The sequence below is a fragment of the Anabrus simplex genome, chromosome 1 (assembly GCF_040414725.1).
Source record: "Anabrus simplex isolate iqAnaSimp1 chromosome 1, ASM4041472v1, whole genome shotgun sequence".
NCBI classification, from domain to species: Eukaryota; Metazoa; Arthropoda; class Insecta; order Orthoptera; family Tettigoniidae; genus Anabrus; species Anabrus simplex.
Window position 1 is genome coordinate 803841141 of NC_090265.1, and position 24736 is coordinate 803865876.

Below are 24736 nucleotides of genomic sequence, written 5' to 3' on the forward strand. Positions count from 1 at the left end.
CCCATAAGAGCCTTTGTATGCTCATTTGCTCCCTGTGGCCTAGCACAGCTCTCCCATGAGTTACCCCCCTCCCTCTTAGTCACTCTTATGACTAGTAGTATACCATTGGTGCAATTCTACACCTCCACCCTACATCATGAAATGAGGATCTGAGCAGAGTAACACGTCATCACAGTAGCGAGAGCTGTAGTAACGTCATCGCTAACAAGCGCTGTAGCTAAAGACGCAGAGTTCTCTCAAGTCAGGTGTCTTGCATCATAACACATTGTCGGCATTCCTTTACTACACCAGATTGGAAAATACAGCTTAACTTGCAAAGTCTTTTTCTTTTTTTCTGCTGACATGTACATGTCTCGACTTTTACTGTAGTCAGTATACCTTCATTGTACACACATTTCAATCAGGGTGAGGATATTTGAATTGCACTTAAGCTCTTTAGTTTTGAGTTTATGTCAGCTCTACATTTGAATCCTTGGGAGGGGCATTTACTCTGCTCAACCACACCTCGGGCGAAAGTGCCCCCCCACAAGAGTTGGCCAAGGATGTTAGATAGACGACAGCTTAGCACACATCATGCCTAGACTCAGCTAAATACCCTGAGTTTGCCAATGCAGACACAACAACAGCACAGGTTGCTCGGCTCCTACATAAGGCAAGGGTGCCTCTGGATGAGCTTTACTCTGTTCGAGCTGACCACCTCGGAATGAAGTGTCCTACAAGAGTTGGCCATGGGAGGTTAGACAGACAACAGCTTAGAACACATCATGCCTAGACACAGCTTAAGACCCTGAGTTCGCTAACCCATGCTCTCTCAAATCAAGTGTCCCTTTTAGTAGCCCCTTTCGACAGTATTCCATAAAATGATGACATCCTATTGTCTCAGGGTGTCAGAGGTCATAGCGCGTGGCTAGAGGTGGATTGCACATGGTGGCCATCTTGCACACTTGCCCCTGCACCAGCTTCTCAGAGTTAGTCCCATAAGAGCCTGTGTACAGCCACCATTTTGCACATTAACCCCTGCGCCAGCTCCAGCTTTTTTTCCTTACTCTAGCCCTTTCCTGTCCCACCATCACCATGAGACTTATCTGTGTTGGTGCGATGTAAAGCAACTTGAAAAATGAAGTACTCCTCATTGGTGGCGGCTTGTCAAATTGAAAATTGGCTGTTCAAAACATTTAACCATAATCATCAACATCATCATCTTGCAAATATCCTTTGAAAGGACAGAAGTAATGTTTAACATCAAAGACAACATGATCCAGCTGAACACCAAATATGGAACAATAATGGTGAGTGGGTCCAGTCAAACAGACTAGATACAGAGGCCATAATGAACAAAGCAACAGAAAATGGAGGTAGCTTTCGAAACCACCTGGAACATACCAAAAGGTGCTTTTCTATAAATACCAAAATTCATCATTACAATACTGTCTCTATGTGTCAGAAAGCCTTATCCTCTCTTAGAAATGTGCACTTGCTAAGTTAGAACAAAAAGATAGAAAGATTATCCACAACATACTTTGTCCAAACTACAAAAACAGCATCTACATAAGAAAATTCAATCAAGAAAACTACTCTAAGATAGAGAAGATTGCGGACTCAGTTTAATGATAGGACAAGAGGTATAGAGCTAAATGAGGCCACAGAGCTAGTTAGAGGATTGTGGTGGCATTCAGGAAATTCATAGAGGCTTGCAGACTGAACGCTGAAAGGCATAACAGTCTGTAATGAAGAGGTAGGTAGGAATGTATGTTTGTATGTATAAAAAATGTTTAGAAAAGTAAAATTAACAATTCCAGGAAAATATCTCATGGCCCGGTAAAACTGATGCTAGGGCCTGGTACAGGATGTTGCCTGGCGATTGAGAAACACTTATGCGTAGGGTCTCTGACTTCTTCAGCAAGACAGTTTTCATAAGGCTACCAATTGAGAAAGGAGAAGGATTTCAAATTGAAACCAACAAGGACTCACCTTTACATTATTTGGCATGTCTCCCACAAGCATCTCTCCTTTGCAGACTGCTGGTGTCTCCTCAGATAGAGCAGTCACAATGACTGGCTCACCACCATTTGTGGAGAGACTGACCTCCTTATCAGTACGGTGTACTGTCACCAACAGCCAGTGGCCAGGAACCACTTCATCAATACTGTCTGCCTCTGCCCACACATTTCCCCATCGAACTCGTACTCGTACATGTCCAGATTCAAGTGTTGCCAACATATATTCTTTAGATATTTCACCAGGGAGGAACATTAGTAGTCCATCCATTGTTTTAGGGCGTAGAGCAATTTCCACCTATAACCAAATATCACTGTCTTTAACCTTGTATTTATTTATTTATTTATTTATTTATTTATTTACTATTTACTTATTTATTCATTATTTATTTATTTATTTATTTATTTATTTATTTATTTATTTATTTATTTATTTATTTATTTATTTATTTATTTATTTATTTATTTACAAGGCATGTTTTTTAAGTAAGGTCCATTTTGTTGTAGACACTAATGGTTCGCGCACACGTCGCAATGAATGCATGCATCATGTGCCGGCATGCCTCGGGAACAACAGTGCTCACTTGCAGCTCTGTTGCTAACCTGTACGGCTCTGTTCTGTGCTTGCTGAAATGTTCAAAATTATCGACTCGGGTGCCCTATGCGAGTTTGGTCAGTGATATGGTTTTTGTTGGCAAGAAACCTGTCTGCTGCAGACATTCACCGACAGATTTGCGAAGTGTACGGAGCTAATGCTATGAGTGAAGGCAAAGTGCATAAATGGATACGAGACTTCAAAGATGGCCATGACAATGTCCACAATGAGACCCGCTCTGTTCACCCATCTCTGATCACAGGCGATTTGGTGACTTCAGTTGAAATGAAGATTCGGGAGGACAGATGCTTCACAATAACAACTCTCTCAAATGTTACCATTAATGCTTTCATGGCCCATACTTATAGATATGATATTGTATCGGCTTTTGGGCTTGTGCGTGTCAAGAAAATAAGGTGAAATTCTTAACGTTTTGCAGAAAACTGTGCTCTGGGTCCTCAGAAGAATTCTCAACTGACCACGAGAAAGGCTTCTTAAACAATGACACTTTTGAATTTGGAACGTTATAATAGAAGTAGAAGTGGAAATGGTACATTCATTCACTACCAGATGGCCCCTAGGACGTGGCATAACGCTAGCGTTCGAAGCGGAGGCTGACCGAACCATCACAATCAGACTAAGTGGTTCACATAACGTGTTTGCGTAACATATGACAGGTGTAAGATATAGACATAAGCCTGGAATGAAACATCTGGCGACGAATGTACGAATTTGGAAAACACCAAGACAAAATAACAATAGTGAAGGGGCAGGGAAGGCAACTACCTACGTAAATTCTTAATGGCTGGCAACCAGGTATTACATAATTGATAGCTGGTGTCCCTGTTGAAATTGTTAGTATTACTACGTATTTCCACAGCTTCCCGTATAGTCCTGGACCTGTAGTGTCTAGTGTGGGTAAGAGCTCGAGTATCTTGGAACATGACATCATTACCCGACAATAGAGCGTGCTCAGCTATTGTCGATTTGTCAGGTTGGTTGAGACGAATATTACGTTCATGTTCTTTGATACGGGTACCAATGGACTGACATGTTTGTCCGATGTATACTTTACCGCACGCACAGGGAATTTCGTATACCCCAGGATGTTAAAGGGGGATAATTTGTCCTTGGTTTTACTCAGACTGTGAGCAATTTTAGTGGTGGTGCCAAACATGGTTTTTATATTGTGTTTGCCTTGGCAAAATGTTGCAAAACGTTAAGAATTTCATCTTATTTTCTTGACACGGCACAAGCCCAAAAGCCTATACAATATCAACTCTCTCAAATGCCTTTTCTGACGTGTCTAGGTCAGTACTTTACAAAACTGTTTCTGAAAACATAAACTGTGCTCCCGTTGGGTCCCTAAACTTCTAATGGAGGACCAAAAAAAACAAAAGATTTGAGTGTTCGATGATGTTTTTGACTCATTATGCTGAAGAAGGTGACGACGTGTTGAGTCAGATCATAATGGAAGATGAAACATGGAATGGAGATACACACATTCGCCACCTCAAACATCACCTCAGCGGCAACTACTACAATGATGACTACGAAGTGAAAACGGCCATGAATTCTTGGTTACCAGAGCAGGCAGCTTCTACGAAGGGGGTAGTCTAAACTTAGATGTAAGGTATGATAAATGTTTAAACAAACTTGGCGGCTATGTTGAAAAATAAAGTATGCAGAATCTGCAAATAAATGTGGTGTTTGAAAGTCATCTTTCGTTGTGTAGTTATTTTCAAATGGCCCTTACTTAAAGAACATGTCTTGTATTTATTTATTTATTTATTTATTTATTTATTTATTTATTTATTTATTTATTTATTTATTTATTTATTTATTTATTTATTTATTTATTTGTCATTCATTCATTCATTCATTCATTCATTCAATCATTCATTTATTTATTACTGGTGCCTTTTTCAGTGGTGAAGTTAGGATTCAAGACCCTCTCTTACTCTCAAACACATACTAATTAAAATAAATAAAATGCTAAGATACCTAAAATAGTCAAATCTACATTTCATTTTTAGAATTAAAAATGAATTTAAATTACTAACTAAATTAATATTAAAATGAAGTAGTATTAAAAACTCTTAAAACTGACTAATCCTCAGGCATGCACACATTCATACTTCAATCATGCAGTCAGCTGTCCTCAGCAAGTAGTCTCGGCAGGTGACCTTAAATTTTGATAAAGAGTTAGTTTCTCTGACCTGAGCTGGCAGGGAATTCCATAATCTGACTAATCCTCAGGCACGCACACATTCATACTTCAACCATGCAGTCAGCTGTCTTCAGCAAGTAGCCTCGGCAGGTGACCTTAAATTTTGATAAAGAGTTAGTTTCTTTGACCTGAGCTGGCAGGGAATTCCATAATCTGGCACCATTTACCACAAATGATCTATTAATTTTATTTATGCAGTGCACTGGAATAGAAAGAAAGGATCTAGAACGTGTATTCAAGTTGTGAAATGATGATATAAAAGGTGAATTTAGAAGAAATATACAGTGGGTGATTTTCAGCTAACACTCTAAACACCATCATTAAAATGTGTAGCTGCCAACACTTATCAGACTTCAGCCATAAGAGAGCCTGACAGTATAGTATGAAACGAACATCATACCTGATATTGTAAATAAATTGCAAGCAGAAATTCAGTCTCATTGAAGGTTGAGTGTTTCTCCTTTTGTCATGTCAACTAAAACACAATAATCAAGAATAGGTAGAACCAGTATCTGTATTAGTTTGGCCTTTAGCTCACATGGAAATACATATACCTCACAAACAACAGATAAAGGGACTTCTACAAGAAGCTCCCAGTATTCCAAGTTCCATAATGATTGTTCTGCTAACAATATAACCTACCAATTCTATCCAATCAACACCTAGCCTTTTCTGTTCAGAATGTTTCCCTGTAGCATTATTCATTTCTTATATCAATTAACACAGGAACACTTACTGGTATTAAGTTTGATCCTTTTAGACTTTATTGTGCCTACTTGCTAAATTTCCCCTGAGCCATCGAGTTCATTGACAAAGTGATTTACCTACCTTGGAATCATTCTTTGCTGTCATACTCATTTTATTTTTAAGTTAAGATTATGGAACTAAATGAGGACACAGAGCTGATTACAATAGAGGATTAGAGAGTGGCATAGTGATAAATTCAAAGCAGTTTCAAGCAGCTTTCCTGCAGCCACCTGGTCTTCTTAGTCTATAATTCTTTCTCTGCATGGGCAACTTTGGCCCATTATACAGGATGAGAGAGAAGTTCCCGTACCCCTGTAACTGTTTAATATCAAATGTTATTTATGCTATGTCATTTATGCAGGTTGGTAGCTATATTATTGATTAATGGAATCAAGTGTTGGAATACATATGTTGCAGTCAAGTGTTAGTGTGAAGCTATGGCAGATGTGAGCCAAATCTAAATTAAACAATCATGTGATAACTAAAACATATGTATACCAGAAAAAGACAATGTTTTAGGAATAATTATAACATTAAAATATATATAATAATAAAAATGAAAGTTATGATCTTCTTGTTACAATATGACGTCTTAAAGTTGATTTAGGACCTCAAGCAAAGAAGTAAATCTCAGATGTTTGATGTGGAACAAGCACTGACTTGCTGGAGGAAGCAGGCAGGTCATGTAAACAAAGGAATGGATAGGGAACAAGCACTGACTTGCTGTAGGAAGCATTTTACTTGCCTGTATCCTAGTCACAGCTCTTTGCCTCATTACCCAAGTTTCTGCTGCTTACGTCTGAATAAGTATATAGTACATCCTATATATCACTCTTTTGCTTATCGGAGGGACATCCTTGCTCCAAACCAGGCTTTTGACATTTTTCAGGAATGCACCTGCTTGCCTTCCATGCTCAATTATTTCCTTATTATTTCTTCCACTTTCCTCTATGATACTTCTCACAAATGTTTACATGTGGACCAAACAGTTGAGTTGGAAAGGAACCTGCCTCACGGAATGATATGGGCAGCAATGACATCACATCTGCTTGGATCGTACTTTTTTGAAGGGACTGTGAATGGTGCAAATTATTTACACATGTTACAAACATGGTTAATATCCCAGCTTGAGGAAAGGGGCCTCACAGTACGCGTATGGTTGTAGCAAGACAGGCCTGCTCACTACGCTCTTGCAGTGTGCGAGTTCCTAAACAAACATTTCCCAGGACGGTGGATAGGTCGTGGCTCACTAGCATAACCAGCTCCTTTGAAATGGCCACCAAGAAGTACTGACCTCACCACATACTGACAACTCATTATGGGGAGTCATTAAAGTGCATGTACCTGCATGTCGTTATGCTACAAAAGAAGAACTGCGCAATGTTGTTGAGGATGCATTTCGCACTGTAACACCGGACATGTCCAGAAATATGTCAAGAAGAACATGGAGGCATACCAGAACTGTATTTACAGCATGATGGGGGACATACAGATATACTGGACAATTAATACGTACGTAAAATAACCTAGGCCTAAATAACATTTGATACTAAACAGTTACAGGGATACGGGGATTTCTTGCCCACCCTGTAGAAGACCGTGAATTGAAATTATGGAGAGAAATGTCACCACACAGAGCCCTCACTGCGTATAAACAAGATATGTGTGCATGCATGGTGATAAATCATACGTTGTGCTACCAGACTGGTAACACCAAACTTGAAGCTCACGGTTGAATTTTAGTACGAGCCTGCACTAGTATGGATTTCAAAATATTGCAAGTTACCGAACAATTCAAATTAAAATATAAAAATTCAACCTATTCAATACTATATAATGTAGTCTTATCATCATCATCATGTGCAGCTTCCAGCTGTTGGCCAGGTCTGCTTGGAACACAAGCATCTCCATCTGATTTGGAGCAAGGATGTCCCTCAGAGCAGCAAAAGAGTGATATACAGGATGAGATTACATTAAAAAAGACCTTAAGTTCAGACCTTTTCGACCTGCTTGCCTTCCATACTCAATTATTTCCTTATCATTTCTTCCACTTTCCTCTATGATACTTCCCATGTACTTGAAACTCTCTACCTTCAAGCATTATCCCTTTCGTACGTCTCTCCTTCTTTCTAGTTGTGATCACTATCTCCCTCTTTTTGGCATTAAATTTCATTCCGTATTATACACCTCATATTTCCATGCATCTAACTGTTCCTGGATAGCCTCTTTCTTTTCTTCCCAGATTAAAAAGTCATCTGCAAACATCATCACTTTCATTTTTCCTTCCCCAAATTTCCTTGCCACTTTTGTCATAAGCACGTTCATTACTACAGTGAAGAACAAAGGTGGCTGAGTACTTTTAGACTTACTTATAGATTACTTAATACCGTATATTCTATTTTGTTAAATGTACACATTTCAGGTCTTTGAGCCATTGACAGCATTAGCAAGGACATACAAATGAATGTACATTATTAATATATAAAGTCTGCTTGAGATAATTTAACATAAAATATGTATTAAAATGTACTGCAGTAAAATATGATGATGACAGTAAAATCTTGTGAATAAAAATTGGCTCCATCCATTACTGTTTTTGTTTCATAAGTATTAAACTTGATATAATATTGCCATTGTTTCATGTATAATTAATACGGGAATTGAAACGCTGGTTAGATAATATTCCTCATAACTGTGGCAGATGTAGCAGAGGTCCACATCATTTTTGTATAAATGGGCCTCATGGGCATATGGAGCATCGTATAAATGAAATGTGTGTGTGCCGTTACCTGGCACAGACTGATCTAAAGTGGAGCGTGCAACTTCATTTCTTATAATGTTTCCACACAAAATTGATTGTGCCGACAATCAAAGGGTTATACTCGAGGCCAGTAGATTTTATAAGACAGAAAAATCCATAGCCTGTAGGAATATTCAGCATTCTAGTATGTTTACATAGAGTTTCAGTTTTGTGAGAGAGAAGTGTTGACTATCATTAATTACAATGACATAAACTTTTATTGAGAACACAACACTGATGTACGTTTAATCCTCAGCCTGAAGGCTGGTTGGATCCTCAACAGCTCCGCCATCAGCTGTCATAGATGGTCTAGGCATCACTAAAGAGGCATACTAAAATGAGGAGTGTGGTAGTTTTGCGTTGCTTTCCTCACTGAGCCATAAGTTACTATTACATATCAGTCTGCCATGCCCACTGAAATGCATGCACCAAGCGACCCTATGAGCGATAGTCTCACACCATTCACAACAGGGACTGGCTGCATAAGGAATGATATTACTAGCTGCTCATACCTCATATTGTCAAAGCCAAGGATGAGACAGAGACAGATCAATGAAAGTAACAAAATTGCTCTAGCCTATACCAGAAGACATAGTGCACTGTAAACACTAGGTCCTGCCAGCAAAGGCATAAAACATTGATACTGACATGTTAATTCATAACACCTAAATTTTGGTAGATGATGATGATGATGATGTTTATTATTATTATTATTATTATTATTATTATTATTATTATTATTATTATTATTATTATTATTATTATTATTATTATTATTATCATTGTCATCATCATCATCATCTATATATTTTAAACACTAGGCTGACTTTTATTACCATGAGTTTGAGAGAATGACTAAACCGATTGACATCATAAAGCATTCTGACAAAAGCTCTTGGCCTGTAGATTTACAGCAAAAAATTTATTAATGCTGGGGCTGTACCTTAATTAAGGCCATGGCTGCTTCCTTCCAACTCCTGGGCCTATCCTATCCCATCGTCACCATAAGACCTATCTGTGTTGGTGCGACGTAAAGCCCCTAGCAAAGAAAAAAAAAGTTGCCGTATATTTTTAAATTATTAAAGAAATATGTAACATTCTGATTGGCCAAAGCGCTTGCCAGTACGCCAGCATGCCCGCACGCCAGCGCTGATCCACTGTGGCTATGTGCGTGACAGGAATTCTAAAGGGCGCACATGCATGCACTGTCTGGTATGACGTCTCCTCGCTGTAGTCTGCATAACTGAGCGGTCCGTCACGGGCTCATTGTTTGTCAGGAGTATTTCATGTACAGTTTTCGGTTTCGCTTAGCTGATTGGTGACAATCCCAACAACAGCTGGAATTGTGTACATTATATCTATAGCATGATGTGTAAATACAAACAGTTATCACTTTCTTTTATTATTTGAAAGGATCAATTACTTCCCAGAGAATCTGGGCTGCCACAAAACAAAATAATCTAAAAGTAAAACTTTAAATTAAACACACAACAATAACTCTAAAGCTATAAAATAGTTCGTAAACAATGAGCGAGTGGTTGCGCAGTTTATGGCACATAGCTGTCAGGTTGCATTCGGCACAGAGTGGGTTCGAGCCGCACTGTCGGCAGCTCTGAAGGTGGTTTTCCATGGTCCTATTTTAACACCTGGCAAATGCTGGGGGCTGTACCTTAAATAAGGCCACAGTTGCTTCCTGCTAGCCATTTCTTATCCCATCATCACCATAGACCTATTTGTGTCAGTGTAACATAAATTGTAAAAGGAAAAAGTTTGTAAAATATCATTCTTCATCACAATAAAGACATCTATGAAAATTAGTTCGTACATAATTAACAGTTATTACATATCCTAAAAATAAATGTTCACACCCAGGCAGTGCATGGAGCAATTTATTTTGATGTGTTATCTGACCTATTTATGATGAATGCTGCGGAACAGCAAGGCTCCTCTAGTTGTTGTTGTTGTTGTTGTTGTTGTTATTATTATTATTATTATTATTATTATTATTATTATTATTATTATTATTATTATTATTATTATTATTATTATTATTATTATCATCATCATCATCATCATCATCATCATTTCTTTCATTATGTCCAACCAAGGAGTGCGATTGAACTTATTTAGCTGATGTCATTGCCTTTTTCTTCTCCCAAAATCTCTTCATCTTCTCGCTGTGGCTTTTCTTGTAATCTTCTGACCAGGTTTTGCTGGTGGTAGTGCTTGGATGGTCTCTAAAGTGGTGATTGTTGACTAATTTTCTGAACTTACACAATGTCATCTGTGATGCCTATTTCCTGAAGATCTTTTCCAACTTCGAGCAACCAATTGTTTTTTACTTTCATTGATAGGGCATGGTTCAGAATTCTTATAGTCAATCTCTGATTACTCATTCTGTGAATATGCCCATAAAATTTCAAATGTCTTTTCCTAAAGGTGTCTGAGATTTTCTGTGAATGTTGGTACAGGTCATGAGATTTCCTTATCATCCAGATCCTCATTGTACAGATTGGTCCAAATATTTTCCTTAACAATTTTCTTTCTAGCTTTTCTACATCTTTAATCAATGATCTGCCCCCAATAATCAGTGTTTCAGATGCATACCATGCTTAATGCTTGATTGTGGTGGCGTAAAGCCTTGCATTTTGGGATATGGATTTTTTATTTTATCTGTTTCAAGTGAGTCTCTATGCTCTTTGTAGTTTAGAGATCCTTTCTTTGTTTGCTTCATGATTCAGTCCTGAAGGTTGGATGACTTCTCCCAGATATTTGAATTTAGACATGTGGGATATTTTGCCATATTGGGTTTTCATTGGTTGTCCATCTAGGTACTGAAGAAATCCTTCCTTATAGTGAGTTTTCTGGTATGAGATCTAGATTCCTGTTCTGGATGCATTTTCATGGAGTTTTTCAGTGGATGCAATCACTTCCTGTCTGTTATTGGACAACACTGCTACACTGTTGTTGTTATCTACTGAACTTGTCTTTGATGGATTGCTGTTTATGAATGCACATGGAATGTGACACAGGTGTAGAATCTCTTGGAGGTGGAAAGTGTTTGTAGAAGATTTTATTTGTAAATCTTTTTAAGTAGTACTTACTGTATGATCTGGAGCATTGTGCTAGAATATTTTATTTGTATTCCATTCAGCTACCTAACCTGTGCAGTGTAAAAAATATTTTTCTAACATATGTCGGTTGTAACTAGTAGATTACATTTCTATATTAACTGGAACAGTCCAGAAAGTTGGTGACGTGGAATTTTAGAACAGGGTGTGTTGGCCTTTGTTAGTTATGCATTCTAGAAATATGTTCTTACTATTCTGGAAATGGAAGATTCGCGATCGTATGTGTTCGAGAAAGGGGTTTAAACATCGCGACCAAAGAAAGAGTTGTGATTGGTGAATCTGGGTGGCGATAGGCAGGCTCCTGCATTCTAATTGGCTACTCCAATGCCACGGTTCCCTTTTTAAAGAGAGCGAGGCAGCATTTTGTGCTCTGTCTTCCATCTCTCGAATGTCCGAAGTTTTGACGTCGTCAGCGACGCCTCGCTACTGGGGTGGGCCACCTTGAGGTAAGCACTCTTGATTTCTGTTCCACCTTAAAGTACATTTAATGGTTGATTTTAACCTCACCAGTGATATTTGCATGAACTTATGCTCAGAATGACAATACTATTTCAAAAGTATTACGAGTTGAGATTAACTCACCTTCCAATGTTCTGGGTGAGCAGGGCATGCTGCCCGCACAAGCTCTTTGCCTTTCAGTTGTCTATACCCTTCTTCAGCATCAGCAACTTCATAAATTACATTACTGCTTGCATAAGGAGCTGAACCTGCTCTGTAAGCTGCCGAACCCTGTTAAGGAAATAGATTTGGGTAAGTTCAAATAGAGCAAAACATTTATTTACACTCCTTCAATTAAAGATTTCTAGGAAGTAATTTATACTTAGTAAATACAAATATCTCCAGATTACAATAATACTATTTACTTCTTCTTCTGCGCCTCACTGAACCAATTCAGTCAATCATTTTCTCGCCGTCTTCTTTGATAAGTTTTATTTCCGAATTGCCCAGTAGCTTGTCACTTTTTCCAAATTTTTCTTTCATTCTTCATCTGTAAATACCCTTTTCCAATAATACTATAATTATACACTGCTGTGCAAAACTTAAGGATGACAGTAATTTTCACATGTTGTGTCATTGTCAAGTAACATAGCTAGATGAAACTTGAACCATACATAGGAAGAACTGCTACATTATGGTACGGTAGGCAACTGAAAGGAATCTGTGATGAGATGAACAGAAATGACACTTTTATACAGAGACAATAAATTACACGTAAGTCACTGTGACTCATGATGGTCCCCTGGACATCACAAAAGAAGGGACATGGTTCTTAAAAGGGTGTGTGATCACCATGGGCAGCAGGGTAGCAATATCCTAGAAAAACCTTTAAAATGTATGCACTCTGTGGCTTCTAGGTTTGGTAATCAGAACAATTGAATATCCTAATATAGCTGGTCTCTGTTAGTTTGAATAATTAACTTTCCACTGTATTTCTAACATTATTTAAAAGTACCTTGACCCGATGTAGTCGTACTGGGTTGAAGTTGACAGCCAATCGTTGAATCTGACCACGATATCGCTCCCCAATTCTCATAGGATGATCCATTTCAGGAAGGATAGGAACACAATTGAAGCCAGCAAACTCATGACCTGGAGCATCATCCACACGCAAAGTCACAGTAGTACCAGTCACAGTAGCTAGTGCAACGTGCCACTTGCTTAACTGCAAGATTTCAAAGTGAGGTGATAGTTACAAGCAATTCTAGTTACTAGTTTCTGTGGCTCAAACTATTTTTTCTCTGTAATTACACTTCTATGAAAAAAACAAAAACAAAACAAAAAAAAAAAAAACAGTAATGGAAACACTCCATCAAATGATTTGGTACATATATAATGCAGAATGATGATGATACAGTCATCTTGTGTGACAATCTTGACAGTCTTCAATTCCTGCTAATAAGTAAGTAAGGGTGTATTCTGCCTGAAGGTAGGTCCGAACCTCCACAGAGGTGTGCCTGAGCCGGAGTTTACATTCAGTAGGGTGGCCAGTTCCTTTCTGCTTCTCCATTCCCTTACTCCCCACCAACAGTGCATGGCAACCCATCCAAATCTTGACCACACCCAATGTTGCTTTACTTTGGAGATCTCACAGGATCCCGTGTTTCAACATGGCTATGGTCATTGGCTCCTGCTAATAATATTAGTCAAAATAAGAGTAAGGATATGGGACTAAAAATAAGCACATACAAGACCAAGTTCATGATTTTCAGTAGAAGAGCCAGTCCTGAGGCAATTTCACAATAATAGATTGGGAGAGTTACCAGCTTCAAATATCTGGGTAACTTACCATTATCACTGAAAAACATGATCCTGAGAAAGAAGTGAAACAGAGGATGCATTAGCATGAAAACCATTTACAGAAATTAAATCTGTTTGTTATAATGACCACCTAAATTTAAAACTTAGGCAAAGGATGGACAAGTGCTTTTTATGGTCAGTTTTACTATATAGTGTTGAAAATGAACCTTTAAGAGCGTATCAGTGAAATGCTTGGCAGCCTTTGAAGTAGACCCACTGGATGGTGTTCAAGAATTCACGGGCTGCTTGACTAACGAATGAAGAAGGACTCAGAAGGGTAAGGGCAAGTTGGGAACTCATTTGAACAATAAAGTGCTGCAAAATTTCTTACCTTGGCCAAATCCCCAGAAATCATTACCAGATCTTGCAACAGACTGTGCAAAGCAAAATACAGGGTAGAAGAGGTGTTGGGAGGAAATGAACACAATGGCACGAGATCATAAAAAACTGGACTGGAATTTATAGTGTTGAATACTTTCCCATCTGGCAAGAGACCACACAGTATTTGCCGCAGTGATCACCAATGTTAGTGGGTCTTAGAGGTAAAGAAACTGCACTATTCATACAATTTGTTACTTTGTTTTGCAGTCGTACTCTTGGCCTCCTATGTTAGCCATATCTAAACCTAATTTTTCACGTTCTATCATTACTGTCTTAGCAATATTCTTGCCACTAAGATCATATTATGAAGGACGTTCAATATATAATGCAACACATTTTATTTCTTGGCCAGTTTCAGTTTTAAGAAATTGGAATTTTGTTTGGAACATCTTTAATATTCCCACTTTGTCTTGTAGAGTTTCACTAATTTCCAAAAGGGGGCAGCGCTGTAACTAGCCTTTGAAATGGCATCAATAATGGAAGTGTGTACCAACAGAGAACAGTTATTGAGTTTCTTTTGGGAGAAAACCAGGCCATCAAAAATATTTATAGGCACTTGAAGGATGCACTGTGTGGGAAGCACTATGTCGATGATGGGGAAGTTATTGATGCAGCACGGCTTTGGCTCTGACATTGACCAGTCGAGTGGTACCATGCAGGCATACAGGCCTCACATTACGATGGCGTAAGGCCGTAGCATTGAATGGAGATTATGTTGAAAAATAGAGTATTGTAGAAAAAGGACTGGGGAATAACATGGTGTATTTGAATCTTCTATAAAACCAACCTGCTTTGAGAAAAAAATGCACTGCATTATATATTGAACTTCCTTTGTACTAGCATAAACCTAATAAAGTCTGCTCTCAACACACAACAGGAGTTCACAAATTGTAGACAGAGGGAAAGTTGCTCCATTCCTCAAACATCCAATGTTCCTTCTGTGATAAAGCCTTAGCTTTATTTACTTCAGCTACAATATTATTCTGTATTATTTCCCCACAAATGCCTATAACTTAATTTTGCATGACAGGGACAATGTATGTGGTGTTACTGTTTGCATTTTCTAAGTGCATTTCTGAAGACTCATCACCAGCATCGATATGAACATGCAAAAATGTAAAAGAGCCAAAATTTGCAATCTTTATTCTCAGGATTTTCACCATTAGTGAACCACAATCTGTGTCACCCGTCGAAGGAAATTTCCATAAAATATACAGGAATTGTTTTTATTACTGGAAGAAGAGCTTTTCTATTTTGTTTCCTTTCTCTCTGCCTCTGACTGTTTATTCCAAATTCTATATCTTCTATGCTGCTATGCTCAATGGCAGCAGACATGACACTGGGTTTATGATCCATAGGTCTTCCTGAGGCAGAGTTTACGTTAGGTATGGTGGCACGTTTGGGTCCAGAATGTGGGCCCAGAATTAAATAATGACTTGGAGGGATGGAATAGGCAGTTCAAAATATACCATCAGAACATTCAATGCCTTAAAAATAAAATTTTAGAATTGAATTGCAAGTAATTTTAAATTCAGTACAGGATGTTATGTTTATCTGTTTGGATGAACATTGGTGTAATAATGATGAACTTGTACTCATTAACATCAAAGCTTATTACCTGGCAAGTAATTACAGCCAAGTTAATAAAGAATATATTCTGTTACCATATGCGACAGTAGACGGTACTACCTGTGATTGTCTGGCCGAGGGTCTAACGACCGAAACCAAACCAGGCAAACTAAGGGAAAACCAACAGCTGCAAGCAGAGGAGTTTTCCCTTAGAAGGTTGGATAAGATGAAACCTTTGTGTGGGAAATAACATATAAATTCATCAGCTGCTGCCTTGCAGTGAAGCAGGGGATTGCCAAAGGCTAAGGGAGACCACCCTGAAAGAAAATCCTCTAGTACATTAGGCCTAGTAAGTCAGTACAGGAGTACAATGCAGTTGCTTTCAAAATGAAAATGAGCCTCGGAAAGAAACATATTCTGAATGTCGACAATACTTCAAGTACTCTTGGAACTAATGATGATGTCATGTCCGATGTTCATTCAAGATGCACAAGAAGAACTGATCGTAGAAACAAGCTTCAGATTGAAACCTTAAACGTTATGACTCTAACAGGAAAATGCAACAAAATCACAGATTTAATGAACCGTACACATATTCATATCCTTGGGCTAAGTGAAACCAAATGGAAAGGTTGTAACACAAGAATATAAGAGGGCAGATATAAATTATACTGGAGTGGTAATCCTGCAGTAGCGAGGAATGCTTTTATACTCCATAAAGACATTGATAGTGTAACAGATGTCTCCTTCATCAATGAGAGATTAATCATAACTAAAATATGCCTAAATGGAGAAACTCAAACTGTGATCCAAGTTTATGCTCCCCAGCAGGGTTGTAGCAAAGACTAAAAAGCAAGCTTCCTAGAAAAACTAGAGGACATCATTGATGAAGAGAACATAATGATAATTGGAGATTTTAATGCCCAGGTAAGGAACTGATAGGTCAGGCTATGAAGAAATTATTGGTCCACTAGCTGATGTACCCATGCTTCGCTACGGGATTGGATTCTCAGAGAGAGTGACCTTGTGGTTTTCCTAACTGAAGTCAACATAGGTCATTACAAAAACGTTGGTAGGAAAGTAGTGATTAAAAGCAATGTTATCATATGAAATACTTGATCAAATGAAATACCGCACATTTTCTCACTTTTAACAAACAGGACTACGCTGCCGATCTAACAGTCCAAAGTTCCAGAGCTGGAATGATCAAAGCTGCAGATAGCCGTGATCCGTGAACACCCTTCATCTTTTTTCGGCAGGGAGGAGGTCGAATAGTGGAGACTCCCATGGCATAAACTATGTCCTTCTACTAATCTGTTTCCTAGGAATACCCGATGAGTCGGAAAATCTTAATTCATTACACTGGAAGCGGAAAAATCTATCTGACTTGGAGACAATTTTTTCCTCCAAGCAAGAGGAGAAACCCACTCTTCAATGCTAATTTGGAATAAAATGAATGTAGAATTTAATAAAAGTAAAGAGGAAGAAGCTTTAATTAAGAAACGGCTCTTTTCAGGGTCGAATTTTGAGTTATTTAGTGAACTGTGGTGCTATAATTTGGAATAGGCCTAAACTGTTATTCTATACCAGGCCATACTACTACTACTACTAAGTGAGCCTCTGCCTTAAGTATGCACACTGCTCATTCAAAACAGCGCATCAGATTAGGGATCACATAGCTAGAATACTATGATGAACCTGTGTGTTACGTACCACCTGTATCAGAAAATGTATGAACCAGAGGAATGATATGCTAAAAAAGAAAGTTTTCTAACTCCCCAGCTATTTCCCGCTAATATTCAGTCAGGCTGTTATACTCGGTACGCAGCAGTAATCCCATCTATCGGAGTTGGGAGGCAGCATAAGAGACAAAGAACATCACATCAAAGAATGGTCAATGTAATGTTACTGTTGATCAATGCTATGCGCTTTTGATATTGTAGGTCTTCACATTTAGTTTTCTTCCGACTCTGAAATACCACTCTTACCATAGTCGGTACGGTAAAACTGATTAAAACATAAATGATCAGAAATTGTTTTCCCTATAACTCTTGTTATGTAATACTTTTCGATAGCACCAATAACATAAAGTAAGGGTGTATTCTGCCCAAAGGCAGGTCCAAACCTTCGCAGAGGTGTTGCTGAGCCAGAGTTTACGTGTGGTAGGGTGGTAGGTGGCCAGTTCCTTTCCGCTCCTCCATTCCCTTACCACCCACCAACAGCGCGTGGCAACCCATCCAACTCCTGACCATGCCCAATGTTGCTTAACTTCGGAGATCTCATGGGATCCGGTGTTTCAACACGGCTACGGCCGTTGTCCCAATAACATAGGTATTTAAAAATTACATTTTAGGCGCCTTCCCCTAAACTACAATTCCATCCATGGTGAATAAATTTGTTTATAGCTTAGACTGTAGTTTCTCATTCCCTGACTCTATATATCGATTTTCATTAAATTCTGTTAACCCATTTTCTTGTGGCTCGGCGTTGATATGGACTTAGCAACAAAATTACAATTTCATAAATATCTGTGTTATCACAGTCAGTACGGTAAAAATGTATAATGACATAAATGGTCAGAAATTTAATTCTATATAACTTTGGTTATGTAGTATTTATCGATACGACCACTAATAATTTAAATATTTGAAAATTAAATTTTAGGCCTTCCCCTAAACTACCATTTCACTCAGTGTGAATAGAATGATTCATAGCCTAGATTATAATGGCCCATTCTCCGACTATGCATGCCAATTTTCATTGAGATAGGACCACTCATAACGTAAATATTTAAGAATTACATTTTTTACCTTCCCCTAAACTACCATTTCACTCAGCGTGAATAAAATTATTTATAGCCTAGATTGTAATGACTCATTCCTTGGCTTTGAATACCAATTTTCATTACAATAGGACCACTAATAACATAAATATTTGAAAATTAACTTTTAGGCCTTCCCCTAAACTACCATCTCTATCAGCATAAATAAAATTATTTATGGTCTAGATTGTAGTGACTTATTCCCTGACTTTGCATACCAATTTTCATTAAATTCTCTTCAGCCGTTTTCTAGTGATGCGTGTACATACATACACACAGACAGACAGACAGACAGACAGACAGACAGACAGAAATTACGGAAAAGTAAAAAGTGCATTTCCTTGTTACTGTGGACATGACCGATACAGAAATACCATTCTTTTCAAATTCTGAGCAATGTACAGACAACAGTCTTATTTTATATATTGTACCAGGAAAAGTTGTGGGCAAAGGGCATGAGTAGGACCTCAGGGAGTGGAACTTGGTTTTGGAGCCGATACAGAGAAGGATAGTCTCGCAGAGCGAATAATAGATGGTAAATAATTTTTTTTTTTTTAAACAATTTATTAATTTTTCACCCTGCGGTATGATTGTTGACTCAAATTTTGTATTGAAATTAAATGTTGAAAATAATCTTCTTGAAAAAAAATGGCATAAATATCATTGGTTTCAAAGTCTTTCCTATGTGAGAATTTCCACCTAAAGTCTTTTTAAACCTAAGCACACTTTTATAATTGTAAATGGATATGAGAAATTATTAAAAGTTTTCAGTTCTCAGTTCGTCAATCTCGATATATAGCACACTTGAAAGCCTACAGTCTTTCTACGAGAAATGAAACTGAAATTAAATTTATCACTTTTGAGAAATAATGAAATTATGAAAATTATGAAGTTTCACTGTTCAAAATAAATGAAAAAGTTTAGTCAGTTTGTTACTCACTTATGACAAGAACTGTTGCTACAAAATGTCGAAGGATGGACATCTGGAATGTTCCATGCAGAATCAGGATCGGCGATGTTGACGTTCCCGATGAGGTGATGACAGCTGGAACTGGATCACGTTGAGTTGTAGCTTGTTCGGGTGATTTTCGCACACGAAAATTCACTTAGTGCGAGTAGTTATCACTGACACTGTTGAACACTATTTATGGCGTATGAAGAATCACAGTCCTTTCTGTACGAAATACTATTTACAGTCGTTATTGAAACGTTCATAATCACACAGTTCACATTTGAAAAAAAGAAAGCAAGTCGATAAGCACAGTCTTTGAACACAGTCATTAAGTTACTAGGGATTATTTTCTGCTAATCCTGTTATTATAATGTTATATTAACGCAGAAAAGTTCTTACTTTTTCACTCAAATTACTACTGTGAGTCTTATATTGATGTGACGTGAATAAAGAAATATAATGCAATACTCGAGAAGAAATGAGTTCTGGTGATTCTAAATATTAGGCTCTGTAGAAGTTCAATGTTACTTGAAGTTACCTAAGTCCACACGTAATGAAATAGTTAATATTTGTACTCCAATAAGTTCACTCGCGTTACAGTCTTAAATGTCTTTAGGATTATATTGTAATCGCGACGCGATATACTAACTGCAGTGCGACGTCCTTTAACAATTCTATCGGTGATAGAATTTCGCGTTCCGGAAATACGACGGAAAGTACTTCTACCGTGACTGCGCGAACATACTGTACGCGGGCCGGTCTCTTCACTGTCTCACTCACACAGCTGTCTGCTTGTCCTTGTACTGGTTTGCGGGCTGTCTGGCCTTGACATATATAGATACCAGCGCAGGGAGGGGTGGCGGCTCTCTCGGCCATGTGACCGTGATTACGTAATTTCGTTGAGACTTTAAATTATTATAACTCAACAACCGTTTGATGAATTAATTTGAAATTTACAGGGATTAACTTTTATGATGTTTGCTATAATTCAGCGTTTGTCCCGTTGAAATCGGTTAAGGCGTTAAAAAGCTGTTAAAAGAAAAATTCTTTCGAGAAATATCTCTAGGGGAGGTGAGCTTCGAGCGACAGGTGACGTCACTTGACTCCGCCTAGCGCACTCGTAGGGTCTGGCACATACTGGAACATTCTTTACATGGATGTTCGTACGTCGGTCGGATCTTTAATGCTGGAAATAACATTTCTTTCAATTAACATGGACCAGGACCTAGGCCTTCCTGGTACAATATATAGATATGGATTTGGTAATAGAAATGACGAGGGTGAGCTTCTGCTTGATCTATGAACATGAAACCAACTTCTGGTGAAGAACTCATGGTTTCAGATATGGGACAGCCACAAGATAATGAGATACAGCTGGGATGGTAGGTACAGATCAGTGATATACCTTATCATCACAGATAGGTCAAGTGGAGAAAAGGTGCATGATGTAAAAGTGATTCCTAGTGAGAGCCTGATAGTGACCATAGACTCCTCATTGCAGACCTAAGAGTCACCAAACCTATTATTAAAGTAAACAAGAAGAAAAAACCATGAATTAAAGACTGGAAATTGAAAGATCTGGAAGTCAAACAGCGGTTTCAAGAGGAAATTAGAGCTAAATACCAATAACAGACACAAAGAAAGGTAATTAAGAATGGAATTATTTTAAGGCAGGTCTGGTTGGTAGTGCAGATAAAATATGTGGAAGAACAAGCAGAAGAGTTAGAGAGAAAAGAACATCTTGATGGAATGATAAAGTGAAAGAAGCCATAATAAAAAGGATTAAAGCCAAAAAAGTTCTTGATGTGGCTAAGTCTGACAGAAGAATCAACAGTGACCGAATAGACAACAATAAATCTGAAGAGTTGGCAAAAGAATGTAGGTACAGGAAGTTGGAAGTCAAGAGAATTGTACATGAAGGAAAAGATAAAAGTTGGGAAGAATTTACAACTAAACTGGAAAAAGACAGTAAAGGGAATATGAAAAATATATGGAATATAAAAAAGTAAAAGATCAGATAAAGAAGCAATTACAGCTCTGGAGACAACAGATGGGAATATAGTTTGCAATATGAAAGATATCACAGATACAATGGGACAGTATTTTGACAAGCTCCTAAATGGCACTAATGAGATCTCTGTTGAGGATGTAGGACAGAAAACAATAGAGGAAGATATCCCAATTACATGGACAGAAGTAGAGCAAGCACTCCATAGGATGAGAAGTGGTAAGTCAGCAGGAGCTGATGAAATTACAGCTGACATGATTAAAGCTGCTGGTCTGCCAGGAATACAGTGGCTGTATAGAGTTCTCAGAACAATATGGAAGGATAACAAAATACCTGAAGATTGGACCAAAGGAGTGATAGTTCCTATCTTTAAGAAAGGAAGTAGAAGGAAAAGTGAAAATCACAGAGGCATTATGCTCTTATCACACATCCTTAAAATTATGGAGAAGAGCAATGAAGCCAGAATAAGGGATATACTAGAGCCTATCTTAGAAGAGGAACAACATGGCTTTAGGGATGGAAGAAGCACAACAGATCTGATATCTGCTTTGAGGATGTTGGCAGAGAAACACTGGGAAAGAGGAAAAGACCTAGTTATTGTGTTTATGGACCTTGAAAAGGCATATGATAATGTTCCTAGATCAACTATTTGGAAAAGTCTTAGAAAACTTGGTGTACCGGAGTACCTTATTGGGAAGATCCAAATGCTGTATACTAATTGCAAAAGCTGTGTCAATATTGGAGATGGTCACTCTGTTGGTTCAACACAACCAAAGGAGTAAAACAGGGAAGTGCCTTATCACTTCTTCTATTCATAGCAGTTATGGATACCATTTTAAAGAAACTAAAAGGAAAAGGCAATAAAGATCTTCAGGCTCTGGTGTTTGCAGACGATGTGGCAATATGGGATGAAACAGAGGAGGGAGTGAAAAATAATATGAATTCATGGTGTAAGAAGTTGATGATTATGGAATGAAATTGAACCCATCAAAAAGAGTAGCATTGAAAATCAGCAGACATAATCCAGAATGCAACATAAAAATACAGGACCACCAAGTTGAAGTAGTACACTGTTACAGATATTTAGGAACCATAATGGCTAGTAATAATGGAGCTGAGATAGAAATAACAAACAGAGTAACCAAAGACTCTAACTTTTACAGTATCCAAGATATCTGCTATATCTTGCTGGAATCCTACAAGTTGAGCTTCAGTGGAATAATCTTTCCTAAAACCGAATTGCCTTCTATCGAACCAGTTATTAATTTCACAAACATGTCTAATATATTCAGAAAGAATGCCTTCCCAAAGCTTACATACAATGCATGTCAAACTTACTGGCCTGTAATTTTCAGCTTTATGTCTATCACCCTTTCCTTTATACACAGGGGCTACTATAGCAACTCTCCATTCATCTGGTATAGCTCCTCCGACCAAACAATAATCAAATAAGTACTTCAGGTATGGTACTATATCCCAACCCATTGTCTTTAGTATATCCCCAGAAATCTGATCAATTCCAGCCGCTTTTCTAGTTTTCAACTTTTGTATCTTATTGTAAATGTCATTGTTATCATATGTAAATTTTATTACTTCTTTGGCCTTAGTCTCCTCCTCTATCTCGACATTATCCTTGAATTACAAGTAATGAAAATCATTTTATTTTCCGTATTGAAGGAATCTCAATAATAATATAAGAGAATTTATTGGACTCCAACCTATTCAATACATTACAGGATGTTAACGATGTTTAACTAAAAATGTTAACATCCTGTAATGTATTGAATAGGTTGGAGTCCAATAAATTCTCTTATATTATTATTATCCTTGAAACCAACAATCTTTACATACTGCTTACTGAATATTTCTGCCTTTTGAAGATCTTCACATACACACTCCCCTTGTTCATTAATTATTCCTGGAATGTCCTTCTTGGAACCTGTTTCTGCCTTAAAATACCTATACACACCCTTCCATTTTTCACTAAAATTTGTATGACTGCCAATTATGCTTGCCATCATGTTATCCTTAGCTGCCTTCTTTGCTAGATTCAATTTCCTAGTAAGTTCCTTCAATTTCTCCTTACTTCCACAGCCATTTCTAACTCTATTTCTTTCCAGTCTGCACCTCCTTCTTAGTCTCTTTATTTCTTTATTATAATAAGGTGGGTCTTTACCATTCCTTACCACCCTTAAAGGTACAAACCTGTTTTCGCATTCCTCAACAATTTCTTTAAACCCATCCCAGAGTCTGTTTACATTTTTATTTACCGTTTTCCACCGATCATAGTTACTTTTTAGAAACTGCCTCATGCCTGCTTTATCAGCCATATGGTACTGCCTAACAGTCCTACTTTTAAGACCTTCCTTTCTATCACATTTATTTTTAACTACCACAAAAACAGCTTCATGATCACTAATACCATCTATTACTTCAGTTTCCCTATAGAGCTCATCTGGTTTTATCAGCACCACATCCAGGATATTTTTCCCTCTGGTTGGTTCCATCACTTTCTGAATCAGCTGTCCTTCCCATATTAACTTATTTGCCATTTGTTGGTCATGCTTTCTGTCGTTCGCATTTCCTTCCCAATTTACATCTGGCAAATTCAGATCTCCCGCTACAATCACATTTCTTTCCATGTCGTTTCCCACATAACTGACTATCCTATCAAATAATTCTGAATCCGCGTCAGTGCTACCCTTTCCTGATCTGTACACTCCAAATATATCAAGTTGCCTATTATCTTTAGAAATGAGCCTTACACCTAGAATTTCATGTGTCTCATCTTTAACTTTTTCGTAGCTTACAAATTCTTCTTTCACCAGAATGAACACTCCCCCTCCCACCATTCCTATCCTATCTCTACGATACACACTCCAGTGCCGTGAGAAAATTTCTGCATCCATTATATCATTTCTCAACCATGATTCAACTCCTATTACAATATCTGGTAAATATATATCTATTAAATTACTTAATTCTATTCCTTTCTTTACAATACTTCTACAGTTCAACACTAACAATTTTATGTCATCCCTACTTGATTTCCAGTTCCCAGTTCCCTTATCACCGCTCCCTAGGCCATCCCTTTTCCCTGAATGTACCTCCCTATTACCCTTCCAAACAAATTTCCTAACTTATATGTACCACTGCAGTTTAAATGAAGGCCATCTGAGCGCATATCCATGAGGATATAGAAATTTC

General features: G+C 37.9%; 1 protein-coding gene across 1 annotated transcript in view; it reads right to left on the reverse strand.

Moving 5' to 3' along the window:
* The window catches only part of LOC136857018 (uncharacterized), a 164203-nt gene that overhangs the window by 46270 nt on the left and 93197 nt on the right, over positions 1–24736 (reverse strand). Inside the window, exons 10-12 of the mRNA XM_068224959.1 lie at positions 12920–13163; positions 12083–12210; positions 1972–2295 (exon numbers count right to left, since the gene is read on the reverse strand). Coding sequence (XP_068081060.1) covers positions 1972–2295; positions 12083–12210; positions 12920–13163 — 696 coding nt within the window. The remainder of the gene's footprint in view (positions 1–1971; positions 2296–12082; positions 12211–12919; positions 13164–24736) is intronic.